An 18536-nucleotide genomic window follows, 5' to 3' on the forward strand; every position below is an offset into this window, starting at 1 on the left:
TATATATATATATATATATATATATATATATATATTTCAGTGCTGTGTACCAGTAACTGAACAATACTATCATTTCTTTTCATTTTTTAGGGAGGAGTCGATTCTTCCGCTTCCGCCAGGCCGCTTTGAGCCTTATGAATACCAACAAGCAATCTCTTCCGCAAGAGGACCCAGATGCTGTGATGGTAGACTCACCCAAAGAAAATGACGACTCAGTGGCCCTGCAGAGCTTCCCCTCACCCACCAAGAGCATTTGCAGTCCCATTGAGGCAAATGACACGCATGCCCTCATAGGCTCAAGCCGCCATTCTTCCCAAGCAAGTGTCGGCCCCGAACCACTTGACCATTCATCCCCTAAACTCCCCTGGGAGAAGCTGTACCACACAGAGCCACAGCAGTCTGCTACCTCCCTGTCAAACACCTTTCCCAGAGGCAGCATCTGTAGCATGAGAAGAGCCTCATCGGTTCACGAAATTGAAGCCTACAGCTCCAATTCCAAAAGCATATTCAGGGATCGGCATACAAGTGAAGGTATGTACTATAGCATGCAACTAAAACTTCTGTAATTGGTAAATAATACTCTAATGTATCACATTATGACTGGATTTGTATTTTAACACTGAGCAATGTCAACTCAGCCATCCTATGAGACCGGGGTCAATTAAGAAATCAGAGTTTTTGTTTCAGTTAACATTGTGATTGCTTTTGCTCTTACAGTTATGTTATTCATGTGTATAGGTTTAGTAAAATGTTTGTCTGTGATTTTCTCTGTGCACACAATGCTGGCTATAGACAATGGTAGCCATGTCAGAGGTAATCGTGTATTCCTGCACTTGATGTCATTAATGAGTGCTGTTGTGGAGCATGGCTTTCAAGCAAGGCACTCAAGCATACATGCTCTTCACAGATCTGCCACTGTTGGATAGTTTGAATGAGCTCTGTGCACTTAATTATGTGAAATGACTGCATATGTAGAACATGGAATGATTTTGTCACACCGACAGTTGATAAAATCATATTACCTCATAACACAAGCCTCATATTTGCTCTCTTCATGGTCTAATGTTAGTCTAAACATTGTTTTCAAATGATCCTGCATGCATACATGCTTGTAACTGGGGATATTGTCGTCACTCTCCTAACTGGCTCATGTTCCAAACTAGGCTAACAGTTTAAGCTTCCATTACACTCGTCCTTAAATGAACTCAGTTCTATTCTGCAGGTCAACATCTTACCCATCCACTGTACTCCCAACATTTTGCATCATGCATCAACTGATGCTATGATACATCCCAACTGTGTTGCTGTGGAAGTGTGGAAGTATGATAGGCTGCAACTACACAACTGGCTATATCAGAGAAACAGAGATAAGATTTAAAACCTGTGAAATGGGTGAAATGTGAAAAGTCCATGCTTTTAAAATTGAAACTCGATTGACCTGATTTATAAGAGTATAAATTCTGATGCCTTATTTCTGCTGTAGTGCACATGTTCTCATGTACTTGAAATGTTGTCTAAGATTCATGGCATCATATCTTTGAGTTAGCAAAGATATGATGACATTACCAACAGTACTCATGTGACTGTTATTTATTTTAAAATACTAGGTCCTTTTAATCATGTGAAATCCAGCCTGCTTGGCTCTACCTCGGATTCAAACATCAACAAGTATAGCACCATCAACAAGATCCCTCTGATTGCACTCAACTTCTCTGAGGGGACTGATAAAAAGACTCATTCTCCGCCAACGTCTGAGAAAGCCATTATAGCACCAAAGGTCAAAGACAGAACTCACAACGTCACAGAAAAAGTGACACAGGTGAGCCAGGAAGTTTTATTTTGTTTTATTATTTATTTTTTTTTTTTGTTATTGCAGTATGTCTTTTTCTGTCCTGTGGCATCTGTAGGGGCTCATTTTGAACCATTTTATAGGTGGCACAAAGGCAAATTATCAGACACTATCACAATACCAAGGGTTCGAAATACCACAAGTTCTTCATTCGATATTTCATGGAGCACAGTTGTCTGTGTTTGGAGTTTGGAAGCTGGCAAAAGTTTAATGTCCTTGTCACTACACTAATGGATTCTAATGTAGTCACTGTTTCCAATGTGTCTAAGTAAAGATGTGGAGTAGCATGACACACTGATACACAGCACATGTAACACCCTGCCAGTGAACTTTGCTGCTGGTGGTTTAAAAAAGCAGCTGGTGATCTCATGTATCACATAGGTAACACACAGCTGCCTGCTGCCCACTCATGTCAACGGTGTAACAGTGACACGAAACAGTCAGGGGTGATTGGGTATTCTTAATTGAAGATTGAGATGTTTTTAAAAAATATGGGTGTCTTTTATATCCATACCTGTCAGCTATGAGTCGAGGAAATCTGGACATTCTTGTTTATTTTTTCAAATCCAAGTGCAGATTAAAGCACCCCGGCAGACAGCAGGGGGTCCAAAGACGTTGCAGCAGGCCCAGTACTTCCTGTCATGTGATCGAAAACAGGCCTATCCAGGGAGAGAACTAACTTTTTACTTGAATTGCAGCACAGCTGATGCTCACATATCAGGGACAGCTAGGAATCCAGAGCTTCAACATAAACCCAACCCTGAGCTACAAAACAACCAAGGAATCCAAAAATGTTTTTCCTTGTGTATGTTTCCTTGAATCATTCTGACAAATAAAACGTGTACATCGACACCACTGTGCAAAAAAAAAAAAAAAAAGCCCCCAAAAAATTATGCTCCTAGGCCAAAAACCTGAGATTTAAACATCGTTCAACACACTCTTACTCATTCATAAATAAAGAAACCATCATTATGATTAAATACCCTCTTTCGCCACTGACTTAAGTTTGGGGATACTGCTGTGATGTGAAGATGGCATCTACTTCCTGACTGAAATACATAATTTATGGGTTGAAGAGAGGAGGATGTGCTAAAACGAATAGAAAGACTTGATGCCCTCATCTTCACTCGTTCACTGTTTTCTGACAAAAGTCGGTTGTCGTTTCATCCGGCTGCTTATTAAGCTCCAAAATGGGGGACAGATTGGACCTCCTGGGGAAAATTAATAATTTATCGTCCAGTCTAGTTAATACGGTGGAATAAAAGCAAATTTTTGCTTACTAAAATACGTTAATAAAATATCAATGTGCACAATTTCAATATCCCCTCCCTATCTCGGCAGTAAGGTGCTTACAGTTTTACCACGACCATGAGCCTCTTGCAAATGTAGAACAAGTCAGTGGCAGTCATATCCTGGTGACATGACATCAGGAGTCTGTTTGTCATACTAGTGTGCCTGTTCATACCTAATGCACTTTGACTGCAGAGTGCTAAACTTAGGGTGTCACAGTTACTGCAGTCAGAGCTGGGCGAATTGCGAGGTGTACTTTACCAATAATTAGAATAAAAATAAAAAAGGGGTAAAGCTGCCATTGAAAAGATGGTGAGAAGGGGTGACAAACAGACACTCAAAGCGGAGAGGTGTGGTCATGTGCTCTTTTTACTTGTCTGACTGTCTCTTACTGCTCCTCCAGGTCCTGTCACTGGGCGCTGATGTGCTGCCAGAGTACAAACTCCAGACTGCCCGCATTGACAAGTTCACCATCCTCCACTACAGCCCCTTCAAAGCCGTGTGGGACTGGCTGATCCTGCTGCTGGTCATTTACACAGCAATCCTCACCCCGTACTCCGCAGCTTTCCTTCTCAATGACCAAGAGGAACAAAAGAGGCGTGAATGCGGGTACTCCTGCAGTCCTCTTAATGTAGTGGATTTAATAGTGGACATTATGTTCATCATTGACATCCTTATAAACTTCAGGACCACTTATGTGAACCTGAATGAGGAGGTGGTCAGCCATCCAGCGAAGATAGCCATCCACTATTTTAAAGGCTGGTTCCTTATAGACATGGTGGCAGCAATCCCCTTTGACCTTCTTATCTTTGGCTCAGGATCTGATGAGGTATGTTCCCTCTAATGTATTTATTTTTTCACCTGCTTTGTTGTTTTTTGTTTTTTTTTCTCCTCTCAGGGCACGTTATAGCTCTACTGCAGCTGGACATGGTTGGCCCAGTCTGTTCTGTTGCACTGATCCATTTACAAACTCCAGACTTGTACCCGTGGGCCACTGCTTAAAGCCTGAATCATCATGTCTCAGCTCTGAAAGGATTACTTTAAATTGCATGTTTTTTTTTTTTTCTTTTATTTTTCTTTTTTTTTCTGAATGGCCCTCATTCTAGAATACATTACCACGGATTAATGGCTTACCAAATGGCAATCAATGATGCATTTATGTGAGGAGCAGGCCAACGGGGCTGTGTCACAGCTTACATGCAGATGTGAGATGGCCATTGGTAGGCTGGCTGCCAGGCCTCCTGGCTTGTTTGTTGGTAGGATATGTCCCCCTCAGGATCTGGATCCACTTCTGTGCTTTATCGTGCTTTGTAGGCCCTCCATTACACCAGAAAAGCTCCTGATTATAAACCATAATCATCTTTTCCACCAGTGCTGCTGCTGCTGTTGCCACTGCTGAGTCAGTTCAGTGGGTCACAGCAAATCAAACAGGAGATGGACGTCTGTGTCTCTCACACTAGAGCCTGTAACACCAAATCAGTCAGTGAAAACTTGCACAATGAGTGAAACATATTCTGTCGCCATTTAAAACGATTAATTTGATTTTTATTTGGAGATTATCTTCAGTGGAAAACGTATATTTTCCCTCTGTGGCCTGTGCACAGATTGGTATATTATGTGATAACATGTATCTTAACGAATGTATCTTGCATTATTTCTAAATATAACCCTCCAGTTGAGCGATATACTTTTCAGACTGAGCACGCAAAGTCCTGCTCAACAGCCGCATCATTCAGAAAATAAAAGCAGCCAAGGCAGCGGCAGATGGTTTCCACAAGGCTCATTTAATTTAGCAGCTTAATAAGATGGCTTTAACCTACAAGCGCTTAAGTAAACCTTCTGATTGGAGCAGGGAATATATTTGAAATAATTTTCAATGGGCTTGCTTTCAAAACAACTTCATCTTGTCAGGAGATTGAACATGCTGTGAGGGGTATTATTCAAAAATTGGCATCAAGCAGTGTTTTGTTTCCAATAATAATTATAGAATTTTAAACAAGAGCTTTTTCATTGTAAAATACAGTGGAAAAAAAGTTGAGTGCTTTGTCCCCACTTGAACCTGTAAGTGATGTTCCCATTAGAGAGGGAGAGACAGTGGGGAGGGGCTTGTGGGGCCGTGCAGTTATATTAAGTAATGACTTAATATAACTAGCACAGGTACATTTAAAACTGAAATCAACTTTAACTAGACTGTACTGTGCTTGTAGCTTTAACAAGTATTAAAAGGTATTAGAAAGACACAGAATGCGGAAGAAGAAAGCTTTATTTTTCAGGCCTTTCTGTCATGGAGACGAGTGACTATGTTAATGTGATGGTGAGTGATTCTCAGTGTCACAAAAGCAGCCACAAACTTCAAGGGAGCACACATCTTCACACATTTTTTTTCATTCGCAATTGACCAAAGTGCTGTGAAGATATTCTCTTTCTCTCTGTTCTTCCCACGGTTGATGAAACTAATTATTCTAGTTTGTCAGGAATATAAACCTCTTAATTTTTCACTGCTTTTATTTGTTGTTGGCTGATGTGCAACAGATTTCTTTTTCAATGAGAGAATGTCAGATCGATACAGAAATAAGATGCAGGTTTTTGCGTTAAGATGTTGTGAAATGTCATATTAATATGAAGACCACTACTGCTTAAACTAATGAAATGTCCTGTATATTTTGTTTAGACTACGACTCTGATTGGCTTGTTGAAAACAGCTAGGCTCCTGCGATTGGTACGTGTTGCCAGAAAACTGGACCGCTACTCTGAATATGGAGCTGCAGTCCTCATGTTGCTCATGTGCATCTTCGCCCTTATTGCCCACTGGCTGGCCTGCATATGGTACGCCATTGGCAACGTGGAGAAGCCCTACTTAGAGCACAAGATTGGCTGGCTAGACAACCTGGGCGTGTCCATAGGGAAGAGATACAACTACAGCGATCCCAGCTCTGGTCCATCTATCAAGGACAAGTATGTCACAGCACTTTACTTCACCTTTAGCAGTCTGACCAGCGTGGGCTTTGGAAATGTTTCTCCGAACACCAACTCAGAGAAGATTTTTTCCATCTGTGTAATGCTTATTGGCTGTAAGTATGTTTTGGTCTTTTTTTATAAAAAAAATTTTTCCTTGCAAAACTTTATTATGGTTCTATTTGTAAAAGCACAGACCACTGCATAAGTTTCTTTTAATCAGTTTCTGGATAACACATTTTCTATGTGTGCAGTAATTCAGCATTTACCCATATTTATTCTAGTTGCCCGTGTAACTAGAGCCAGCAGATTGTAGCTCTCCTCATTTATTGATCACTGTCTCTGTTTCAGCCTTGATGTATGCCAGCATTTTTGGAAACGTGTCCGCCATCATCCAGAGGTTATATTCGGGTACGGCCCGTTATCATGCTCAAATGCTGCGGGTCAAGGAGTTCATTCGCTTTCACCAGATTCCCAACCCGCTGAGGCAAAGGCTAGAGGAGTACTTCCAGCATTCATGGACCTACACCAATGGCATTGACATGAACACGGTAAAAAAAAAAAAAAAATCGATGCAAGCAAATTTAACTAAATGTAAATAATAATTCATCATCATTTTGCAATACTCTAAATAGAGATTTCTGTCCTTTGTCTGCTTTTCATCTGGATTAACATCTCTGCACTGGTAAGAGCAGGAGGTATATATTTATATTTCTCATTATTTTCATGGCAGAATTTACTTTTACAAATGTAAAACAAATAATATTCAAAATATTCATCAGTGATGCATGATGTTTGTTCCTTTAGTTCTTTTAGCTCTAAAAACAAATCAGCAACAAATCAGTATGCTTTGAACAATGGTACTGACATTAGGCAACTGTTAAGTCTAATATCAATCTGAAATTTTGTTTGTAATAAATTTTGAAATTTTTGATCGCACAAATACAGCATAGTTCTGTTCTTACTTAGGTTTTCAAGTAAATAAATTGCTATTGTAGCAGTTTTTAATGAGTAAAATGCAGTTTTTCATGAATTGAAAAGAAAGCCACGCACAGATATGTGCTGTACAAATATATCACTGTTTGGCACACTGGGCAGTCACCATTCATCAATGGATTCAAGACAACAACAACAAGAAAATGGAAATCAGTTTTATTGACAGTAGCATTAAGAATAATTACAACAATGTAATTACTAACTAATTTTGTGCTTAACCATGTATTTACCTTAATATATAGCAGTTAGCTGATGCCATTTATCCCCCATGAACAGGTGAAACTGGAAAATTCAGCTTTTCTACTTTATGCTAATAATAACATTAATCATATTGCATGCAGTCAGTTCTTTCCCTTAAGATGGATGTATGCCTCAAAAGTCTGGATTTATTCCTTGGCTCTGGCAAATGAATGGTTTTAGGGTATAAAAATGGTGGCTCCATTCTTGCTCGGATTTATCACACAATACACTTCCCCCTCATCTGATTTTATGCATTGAGAGTTCAGAAAAAAATAAGATCCCAAGCCAAAACTGAGCAGGCATTGTGCTGCGTGTTTAGCTCAGGGGGTTGTTACATAAATCCAAGTGGCAGTTATTTTTGCGTATCACATTTCTGTCAGCAACTGCACCATCTTTATCATATGTGTAAATGAATAATAAACAATGACAGTGTCTAAATGTTTCTCCTCTGGGACCCCTAAGATGTTTTTGGCGGTTTAATGAATCTGTGACACTGTAGCATGTTTATTGTCACATCTTCATCTCTGTGCTGTTTGTCTGTCAAGTTTAGTTACAACTGCTGTTTGTAAATGTCACGTTCGCTGCTCACAGTGTCCACTGGTGGGCTGAACATTTACCCAAAATGCTCCTCTCTGAGAATATCAAACTTAGCTCATTTTACTCACAGATTTTCTCTGCACCATAGGTGTTAAAAGGTTTTCCTGAGTGCCTGCAGGCAGATATCTGCCTTCACCTCAACAGGAATCTCCTACACAACTGCAAAGCGTTCCAGGGAGCCACCAAAGGTTGCTTGAGGGCCCTGGCTATGCGCTTCAAAACCACTCATGCCCCTCCTGGAGACACCCTGGTCCACAGCGGTGACGTGCTCACTGCTCTCTACTTTCTGTCCCGCGGCTCTATTGAGATCCTGAAAGATGACATTGTGGTTGCCATCCTTGGTAAATACAACACTTTACTGGTTTTGTGTTGCTGCTATATTGACACATTCATTGAATTCTATCGTTACTTGGACACATTGCCTAAATTTTGAGGAATTGATGATGGCATGTGATGTATATCCTTTATGAAAACTGAAATTGCTCAGAATAGCCTAAACACCAAGATAGACTCTTTTATTTTCACCTTTAGTGGCATTCAGAACCTTTATTATCTACTTGGAGGTGAGAACAATGGTAAAAGTCACCTCCCTGGTGGTATCTCTGCTGATTGTGTGTTGAATGTCAGAGACATTTATTCCATTGCTTTTGGAGACATCTGATATTGGGTGCTTCATCGTCATATCAGACAAATCTTGATGCTGGTTTGGAATCATTTAGCTTTTTATAACCGCTCGTGGAAAGGTTTCAATGATATTAACGTGTGAATTTAAGACATTGTCATTTTGGAGACAAGGCAGATTTAATGATATTTTTAGATTGTGTCAGGCAAAAAGGAAATACAGAATGTACGCTAATGCATACATACAGTTTGAAATATTTGAATTGAGCAAACCACTTTTTCTCCTGGGAGTGCTTGATTTTTGCAAATATGTGGAGATTTTGCTGCCATAAGCTCCAAAAAAGACAGGCCGTGCATCTCCCCACTGGGAAAATATGACTGAGTTAAACTATTTTAAGACAGTAATTCCCACAAAGAGGCTCAACGTGATTTGTTTGCACATCAAAGAATAAACTGTTATAATCTGAATCCTTCTCAACATGAATAATTTCCAAGTCATTACAGGAACTACATCAAATCATGTTCACGCACATGACAAGAATAGAAAGGTGTGCCTGCCTTTTCCCCATTCATGTCCTCTGGGCAGCAGCGCTGTTCAGTGACAGGTTGGAGACTCTGGCATTTCTATTAAGTGGCTCCATGAAAGGTTGTTTGGCAATTTCAAAGACCATGGTGAAATAGCTGCCTCTTTTTGACAGCTCAGGGAAATGTGTTCATGCTGCAAAACAGGAATGATAAAAATGGCAGACAATTTAGAGTTAAAAAAAAAAAAAAAAACAGCTTGCACTAAATATGATTTAATGTGCCTACGTAATATAGTGATACTAAATACGGTATAGTCATTACTCTTATTAGAATAAAAAGTATTTATGTTTTTCTAGTGGGTAGACCACAACTGCGTGCTGCAGGCCAAGCCTGGATTAAATCTGCCGTTATTCATGAGATGAATGCTCTCCAAAGCTGCACCTGACAGAATGGGGTTTAATCTTAGCAAAAGCTGCTGCATCACACAAAAAATTAACAAACACACTGGGAAAGTCACTGATCTCATAGATAGATCATCCCATTTGTATTTGATACAGCTGTAATGCTCCATCAGCACTTTTCTCCCAATTCGCAACAACTTGTATGTTGCTAGGTCTGTTATCCGCAACCAAAGTGGCTCAGCCTGTAACAAGATCATGGTCGGCCAATAATGTTAGAGCATTTTTCTCTTGTAATGGTATCGGGTCCAACAAGGCTAATAGCATTGTTCCACAGGTGAGGAATTAGTCTCTCGCACAGCCATCCAGGCTAACGACTACCTAAATCCTCGTGGTGAGAGCTGCGTGTTGTGAGATATGCACCGCTCTGTGTGTGGCTGCTGTCTGTGCTGGAAAGGTGTCTGGTGCATGCTGTGAAAGGCACACTGGCTGCCAACATATCATATCTCTTTCACCTGGACCCCTGCTTACAGTGTTGGCATTTAGTGAACCCAGGGACCAACAAAGGGATTTGTCTAGATGGCCTTTAAACTGGACCTCCTTTTCACAGGAGATGCTCATTTTAACAGAGAAAAGTCTTCTTTTTTTTTTTAATTACTGAAGATCTGGCATCATTATGTGATAGCCATTATAGATGTGTGATAGCCTTTTCAATTACACACGTGTAAAGTGGGTCAGTCACAATCAGATGCTCCTTTTCCTCACACATCAAAGTTTGTGTGAGTTGGCAGCTATCCCTCAACATCAATAATGGATCAGAGACAGAAAGACAACTGATGCACAGGCCTTGGGAGAATATCTACACAAAGAGGAGAGCCTGTTTGATTTTCATTGTCCACAAAAACAAACACATCTGCTGCCCTTTAGTGAGAGCCTGAGGAATATCTAGATAAATCTGCGCTCAAAATGGAAAACGCTTCTCTACTATGTGCATGAAAACCTGCAGAAGCCTTCTCAGGTAACATTTTTCTTCATTCCCAGTGACTGTACAGTGAATGATTAATTGTCTGTCTGTGTGTGTGTGTGTGTGTGTGTGTGTGTGTGTGTGTGTGTTTGTATGTATTTATGTTTTTGTTACTACCAGGAAAAAATGACATCTTTGGAGAAATGATCCATCTGTTTGCCAAGCCTGGGAAGTCTAACGCTGATGTGCGAGCTCTGAGTTACTGTGACCTCAGCACCATTCAGAGAGAGGATCTGCTGGAGGTGTTAGATATGTACCCAGAGTTCGCTGACCACTTCTTCAACAACCTGGAGCTCACCTTCAACCTCCGAGATGAGTCTGCCACGGTCACTGACATTACACTGATTTGAATTACAACTTGAGTGTTGTCATGATTATTTTTGCAATTCCTGTATATATCCTATATATAGTGGCAAATTCATTGAGAAAGTGCAGAAGGGAGGCGATCTCATTTTACAAAGCAGTAGCTGGTCACAGGTTATGCACCTAATTTAGCATGAAAACTGAACCCAGAGCTCAAACACTTTGTTGCAGGCCGTTAAACAATATTCGTAGTTTCAGTCATGTATCACATTCATGTTTTTTAACTTTTAGATTTCAACTCGCATTTTTGCAGGCTTCCAGCTCCCAAGACTGTGATTCAGATGGTGAGGGCACTAAAAGCATTAAAAGGAGAATCTCCTTCACACCAGATCTATCTAAAGGTAAGCCGAAACTAATTTACGCAAGTTCCGTTTTTTTCAGCTGTGGGGTAGCAGATATGTCCTCGGTCTATTCTTCCTCACAGATCTATGAAAGCTGAAAAGTGTTTTCTGTGGAGTGGACTACCGTGTTATTTCATTAATCTATATTCATTGCCATTATGCAGGCGAAAACAAGGAAGTGGTTAAAGAGGTGGGGAGGGAGAGGGAGTTCAACTCGTGCCTAAAGAGATGTTCAGGAGTCCTGGGTCCCTCTTCACCCACTCTTCCACACCTGGACTCAGATCTTACTGTCAGAGACCGCTTGGAGAGAAGCCCGTCGTTTGAGGGTAATCTATCTCACTTTAGAAATGAATTTAGCCTACAATGATGTCTTTGTGTGTATATATATATATATATATATATATACATACATATATAATAACTATTAGGCAATGTCAATGAAGCATCATTAATGCACCAGCAGCACCTAAAGACCAGTGAAAAGCATCCAGACATTTCTTTCATCTTCTACCACGTATCCGAGGGGTGCTGGAGCCGATCCCACTCACACTGGCTGAGGGCGGGGTCACCCTGGACAGGTCACCAGTCCATCACAGGGCCAACACACAGAGACAGACAGAGACCAACAACCACTCACACTCCACACCACCTACAGGCAGTTTAGAGCCACCAATTAACCCAAACATGATGTCTTTGGACGGTGGGAGGAAACCCACACAGGCACAGGGAGAACATGCAAACTCTCCACAGAAACTGGGAAACAAACCCATGACCTTCTTGTTGTAGGGCAACAGTGTGAACCACTATGCCGCAGTTCTTTCCTTGGTGAAAGCAAAGGCTACAAATCCATCCCTTTGTTAACCAAACACAGCACAGCCATGTAAGACAGACTCTGGACAATTATCATTATTAGTTGATTTTCTGTCTTAACATGCGCAGAGTAAACAATCAAATACATATTAAAGTGATCTACTAGGAATGAGTGGTTATATGTTATAACACTGACGGCTTTTCTTTCACATAGTGAATGCAGCACCGGGGAGGAAAGGAGGGAAAATTCAATGGTTGAGTTCTCACAAAATTAGTTGATGTAGTTATTATCCAATTATTGAGCACAGCCTACAAAGGCTGCTATTAATAGCTTCATATTTTTGTGTCCACGCCTGAGTACATACCAACTACAGCCAACAGAGAGTTGACTACAGAACAGCAAACATAATCGAGATGATCAGTGATTCAACTCGGTGCTAATTTCAGACTGTCACTACCCTTCATGTTGGGCTGTAACCTGGGCTAAAAGCTCTAACACCCACTGAACCCTCTGTCCACATCCCATAACAAGGCATCTGATATGGAAAACGCAGTGTTTGTATGGTCAGACCACAATCTATCAACAAGTTTGAGAGGCCGCCATGTAGAGCCAGTAGACAGTTTGAAATATGGAGAGAAAAAAGCTTCTGCATGGTCGACAAATGAAAATAAGGCGGCATGGGAAGTAAAAACCATCCATAATGAAGGCACACTGAACGGACAAAACTGATGCTCATATCAATACAGCTAATCATGATAGCACAAAGCTTTCTGCACAGACTGTTGCACAAGATAGTGTAATCATAGGTATAGTCATCTGTGTTTTTTACAATCACAAGAGGGTCTCAACCCGTATCACTGGACAACAAGCTGAATACTACCAGGTGCCAAGCAGAGATAACAGAAGGGTTAGTTTGCCACTGGAAAACATTGTACTAACAATTCTCCCAGCACAAGGGCTTGTTAAATTACAACCAAGAACCTACACACAGCATCTTGTTGAGATTAATTACTTTCTATTTGAGGTGATTTTTCTTTCTCTTCTTTTTTTTTTTTTTTTTTTTTTTACTCGTAGTGATGAGGTTGCTCTGACCTACATGTGAGGATGTAAATCACGTGTGTTGATTTGGCTTTGCAGATCTGTGCTGTGATAAATGGGCCTGTAAGAAACCTGCGCACTACCTGGATGAGTCAGCACACTTCCAGGACCTGAGAGAAGACAATAACTCTCCCAGCGAAATCACGTATGGAGAGGTAGACCAGCGCTTAGGTCAGCTTCAAGAGCACCTGAACAGGTACACATTGGAGTCAGCATATGGTTCGCACATCCTCAGCACACCACATTGTCACAGTGGGGACTGTGTCCAATAATGATCCATCTTATTTTCGTCCAGCCTACTTGTGGAAGAATGCAAGATTTGACAGAGCGTGCTGCTTCCACATGCAAGCACTTGGTCTGCTACAGTCGAGTCATGCACCTCTGTGTACACTGATTGGCTGTGACACAACTCCCTTTGCTCCCCTTTCTTGCCACTGTTTGCACGGTCACAGTGAAGGCAGCATGCCGTGCTCACAGTCCATTAAAAATCTGGAAAGTAAAGGACACACAAACATGAATGGCAGTGAAAAATCAACCACTGCAAACATTGTAAAACAAACTTTTGAATGACATTTTGATCAAAACTTAGAAAACCGTGGATGCACAGTAAAGTTTGTATTTACTCTCATGAAATGCCATCTCATCTCAGTCAATAATTTAAGCACTATAGAGCGTTATTATATAGCTTTACTTTTTAAACTTGTCACCTCCCACACTGCTAAAAGTAGGCTACGCTTCCACTGCTATCACTGCCAGCATGTAGTTCAATTGCTAATGTGCATGAGTAGGTGGGGGAAGGCAACTAGCTGGCAGAGCCTGCTGCTGGACTCGGAGTGGGAGGCTGGATCTGCTGGAAACAGGATGTACTGTTGTAGAACCGGAACATATCAAACTTGAAAAAGTTTTGTTTGTGTGACTTTATTGTACGGACAATGAAAATGACTGAGAACGCCAACAATCTAAATTATTTTCAATCAAAACACTACTCTCTAGCAAAGCAGGCTGTTTTAAACAATAAACGCCGAAGTACCTTTCCAGAAAGAACACATTCCATTTTAGTCGTGTTATTTTCTTACTGGTTGGCCGACACACCTGCAGCCAACAGGCCGTCTGAAATAGAAGCACAAATGAACAGCAGGTGGTATTTTTAGCTGGAATTATTACTGACAACCACAGACAGCATCAGGGTGCCTGAAACACGGGGCTGGCTCATTTTTTTCGGCACAAATAAGACATTTTATCCACTGCGCTCACCTTTTTTTTTTTTTTAACCCTAATGCTAGCTGGCTGCAGGATGAGCAGCACTTCTCTGTCATTTTGGGTTTTTGTGGCTTTGACTAGTCTGAAAGAATATGACAGGGAAAAAGATGTCAGTATTGCAGTCTTCCCCAAAAATGTTTTTTTCCTGTTCCTGCAATGAATATCTACTCTTGCTGCTTTTATTTGTACGTCGTGTTTCCAAGCTGATTGCAGGAACACAGTAATCCAGGAGAAAAAGCCCATCAGACATGGTCTGTGCATATGAAATGGGCTGCAGGTAATTAAGTTTATTTGGCATTATCTAATTTTACTTGATGCCTTAAATATAGAGCTTGGATGAAATCATCATTAGACTGACCAAATGAGTGTGATACAGTCATTTCCCCAGTAAACGCTGAATTCACACCTCCCACACAAAGCTCATTATCGCTCCTAGCAAGAGCAGCATCTTTTGTCTGCTACTCCAGAAAAATATGTTTCCACACCTTCACCATATCCCTGTTTGTCCAGTGCTCAGGAGCAGAAGCTCCACCTAGTGCTCAGTCAAGCACAACTGAGTGTGTCTACAGCCCTTAAATGATCAAAACTGGCTGCAATCAGGCTAGAATGGAGTCATCTAATCCTTTCCTCTGTTTTTTTTTTTTTTTTTTTCACTTTGTTGCTGTTGTTTTTAGGCTGGAGTCTCAGCTGATGTCGGATATTCAGACCATTCTGCAACTGCTACAGAGGCAGCCTACTCTGGGACCTCCAGCCTACAGCACTGTGACTGCCAGTCCAGACTATCACAGACCTGCAGTGAAGGTTCAGCCAGCTGCTATGCCTGCAAGCCATTTTTTCAGCCATTCAGACAGTCAAGTAAGGGTGCTATCTCACGTCTTCCTTCTGCTTTATTGGGGGGAGGATAATCAGAGTTAAAAATTTGAGTCTGTGTCGGATATTTTCCATGGTCTTCTATGACCTTTAGCAATTTACCTGTTCTCCATTCTTATAGCAAGCTTAATATTCAGCATTAATGATATTACAGTCAGATAAACTTTATTTGCCAAGGTTACCTAGTTTAAACAACATCTTGGATTAGTAAAAACACTGAATAGATAAACTTGGCTCACTTATACTTGTAGATAGAAGCCCATCAGGCCCCCAGACTTCATTTATCCTGTCACTCTTCTTGATAGGGCCCAAACCACAAACAGGAGAGCACCGTTCAGGAATCCAAGGACTCTCTGTCAAGTTTGGCCAACATGAATGCCCCCATCGAGGACAGCCTTACAGCACTCCTTGTACAAAGACATAGAGAGCCGCAACAGCAGCGGCAACAAATCACAGGGCATCAGCAGTCTGCACTGATCCTTCTTCCAGCTGAAGCTTCTTTCATCTCTTCCTCGGCTTCCACCCCATCCCCTTCTGACGCCAACCTCAACTCTACCGGACTACATAGACCTGTTTCAGACCCAGGACCATAAACCTTCCAGCATTATAGTGTTCTAATATCCGGGTTGTAATGCTGTAATTATTATATAAGTACTTATTATTATAAGTATCGACTTTTTTTAACAGCATGCTGGCGCAGACTTCTGTATTGGTGATTTGCAATGCCTTGGTAATAGATATAAGAAATGTTTTTTTTTTTTTTTTCATTATGCATGTGAAGTTAACACTGTCTGCAGTTAACTGTGCAATGGCAGTGTTTTCTGCAGTTATCAGTGTAATGACAGGTTACATAGCCTGACAATAGATCTAGCTATACAGGAGCCCTCTGATTGAATTATAATCCCCATCACTGACTCATTTTTCTCACTCAAAATGTCATGCCCAATCAATCAGGATGAACCAGCTAAATTCTTGTTACCGGTCCTGGTTAAAGGGCTCCACCTGGTGGTAATCGAACTAGCTACATTTACCAACAAACCAACCTACTAACCAGGCTTTATGCTCTAATAGATCTAATAGTTTCTGTATTCATTCCTGTCTGAACAACCAAAGTGGACAGATGAACGCACCAATCCACAAGACAACCAAGAGTTAACTCATGGAGCCATAAAGAACGCTTGACGTTCAACCCTTGACCTTCTCTCCATCAGTTGTTACCTTGCAAAGTCAGTGGAGTTGACTGACCTACCTCACACTAGGCTGGCCACAATGTCCAGACACTCTTGGGTAAATGTACAGGCCAATCATATCACCCAAGGTCTCGTCCTGCCGTCAGCTGCAGACCTAGAGAACATACCTGTAGGTGCTGACTGTGCGTGGAAAGGATCTAGGAAGCAATAGGAGACAAAACAGACTTATGGTAACAACAAATCTAAAATCCATCCATTCTGTTCGAGCAGAAGGTGAAGGCAGCACACTGGAGTCTCATGATCTCTTCTGAGTATTGGGCACTGGCCAGAAGAAAGATAAAAATAAATCATCTGCAAACATGGATAAAATCAGGCGCATTAAACTGCCACAACACAGCAAATATAAAGTGGCAGTCCGTCAGTTTAAAGCAATATTTTTTGTAGTAATTATAATAAATCAGACGCTGCTAGACAGGTAAGGAAAAGTGTCTGATGTAATTTTTTTTGTAGTTAACATCATTTTTTTCTTTGGACAGATATTTGCCAAAAACAATGTGTTCAAATGAGCGAGCAAAGATTTCAAGTGTCAACAGCAAGCATCGACTGTACAACTCACTGTCGAAGTGGCCTTAGAGAAGGAGGAGTGCAGCTGACTGCAATAAAGACAAGTAGAGTTGGCATGGCCACAATGAAGCACTGTAAATGCTGACTGGAGGAAGATCAGCGCTGTTACCAAGGCAGCTATGGCAGCTAATGGACAAAAACCTAACTGATGTCGAAGCAGTTCGTAAGTGCAAGTTGAGACATGAAAGTGAGAATGTGAAGGGGGGGCGGGTGCTGCAGTGCTTTTGTGTCCTCATTGCCATCGACTGATGCGAGTACCTCAAATATTAAGAGGGGAAAAAGATCCGCACGCAATCCGAGCCCCAGTGGCTGAAAACTCTGCCTGGCTCCTGAAACTGAGGGGGCGGGGAGGCCATAAGTAGGAACTCATGCGGTGCATTTTCTCTGTTGTGACAGAACATCCAGGACAACACAGACACCGTCAGCAGTTGCTGTTAGAAATTATTAGAGTCTAAAGCCTGTGTACAGAACAGAGGCAAACTCTACCTCTTAGAGAGTCTGCGTCTGCAAAGGAAAGTATGACACAAGCTACTTTTCTGCAGCTTTTAGTGTAATACAGCATTATTACAGAGGTGTGAGAGCAGTTCTCTTCTCCTTCGTTGTATGCCTGTCTTCTCTGAAGTGTGACTCAGGGGTTATGGACAATTGCACTGCAATATATAGTACAGTATCCAGTATACTGTAGTTTTCTTCTTCAAACAATGTGCATTATTTCTGCCATCACTGATGTGCGCCTGCTCTATTTCATTAAGCCAACAGAACACATCATACCTGCTTGTCTGGGCATAATTTGTGTGTGAGAGTGAAGAGCTGGGCCTCCGACAAACAAGTATGATGTGGGCATTTTTACAAGGCAGCGCATGTGTTTTATAATCTATATACTCACTGTTTTTGCACTGCTTACAAGCCCAAAGTAGCACATGACAATATAAAATGATGTCAGAAAACGTGTTTCTTTTAGGATGCATGTAGAGGGTGTATTGGGCAGAGAGTTTTGGGGGGGGGGGGGGGGGGGGGGGGGTTGTGCATAAACAGGCCCCAGAGAGGGTCTTGTGCCTATACAACCAATCCAAACTAACCATTCAACACCATGTCATATTTTTTTCCCTGTACTATTTTTGTTGGCAATGTACATTAGAGACAGTATGTTGTTAGACAGCTATTAGAAATTAAACACATTAAATCCTTTTGCCAGGTGTATTTAAAGAAAAAAAGTTTTTTTTTTAACCGAGTAAATAAGAGAAAATCTTTAGCAGAACAGCTGCACATATGTTTGTTTTGAGGCTGTTGGAGCAATAAAGTAAAACACAATTGTAGTTGTGTCAGTGGCTTCGCTTGTTTTTCAAACCGTTTGGCCAAATTTACAACAGACAGACTGCATTTCTTTATGGAGTAAAGACTAACAGGCAGTATGAATTTAAAATAGGACTACGTAATGTCACACTGGAGCTGTTATAAATATCTGTTGGCATTAATTTTGTCTT

At 41.1% G+C, this 18536-nt stretch overlaps 1 protein-coding gene across 1 annotated transcript in view; it reads left to right on the plus strand.

Annotated features, from left to right (window-relative positions):
* The window catches only part of kcnh7 (potassium voltage-gated channel subfamily H member 7), a 29563-nt gene extending 13732 nt beyond the window's left edge, over positions 1-15831 (plus strand). The window contains exons 4-17 of the mRNA XM_029530807.1: positions 91-531; positions 793-813; positions 1608-1819; positions 3543-3968; positions 5811-6210; positions 6446-6645; positions 6790-6792; positions 8016-8268; positions 10616-10821; positions 11112-11199; positions 11364-11525; positions 13148-13304; positions 15043-15223; positions 15544-15831. Of these exons, the coding sequence (XP_029386667.1) occupies positions 91-531; positions 793-813; positions 1608-1819; positions 3543-3968; positions 5811-6210; positions 6446-6645; positions 6790-6792; positions 8016-8268; positions 10616-10821; positions 11112-11199; positions 11364-11525; positions 13148-13304; positions 15043-15223; positions 15544-15831 (3038 nt within the window). The remainder of the gene's footprint in view (positions 1-90; positions 532-792; positions 814-1607; positions 1820-3542; positions 3969-5810; positions 6211-6445; positions 6646-6789; positions 6793-8015; positions 8269-10615; positions 10822-11111; positions 11200-11363; positions 11526-13147; positions 13305-15042; positions 15224-15543) is intronic.
* The last annotated feature ends 2705 nt before the right edge of the window (positions 15832-18536 follow it).

Source organism: Echeneis naucrates, chromosome 21 (genome assembly GCF_900963305.1).
Source record: "Echeneis naucrates chromosome 21, fEcheNa1.1, whole genome shotgun sequence".
NCBI lineage: Eukaryota > Metazoa > Chordata > Actinopteri > Carangiformes > Echeneidae > Echeneis > Echeneis naucrates.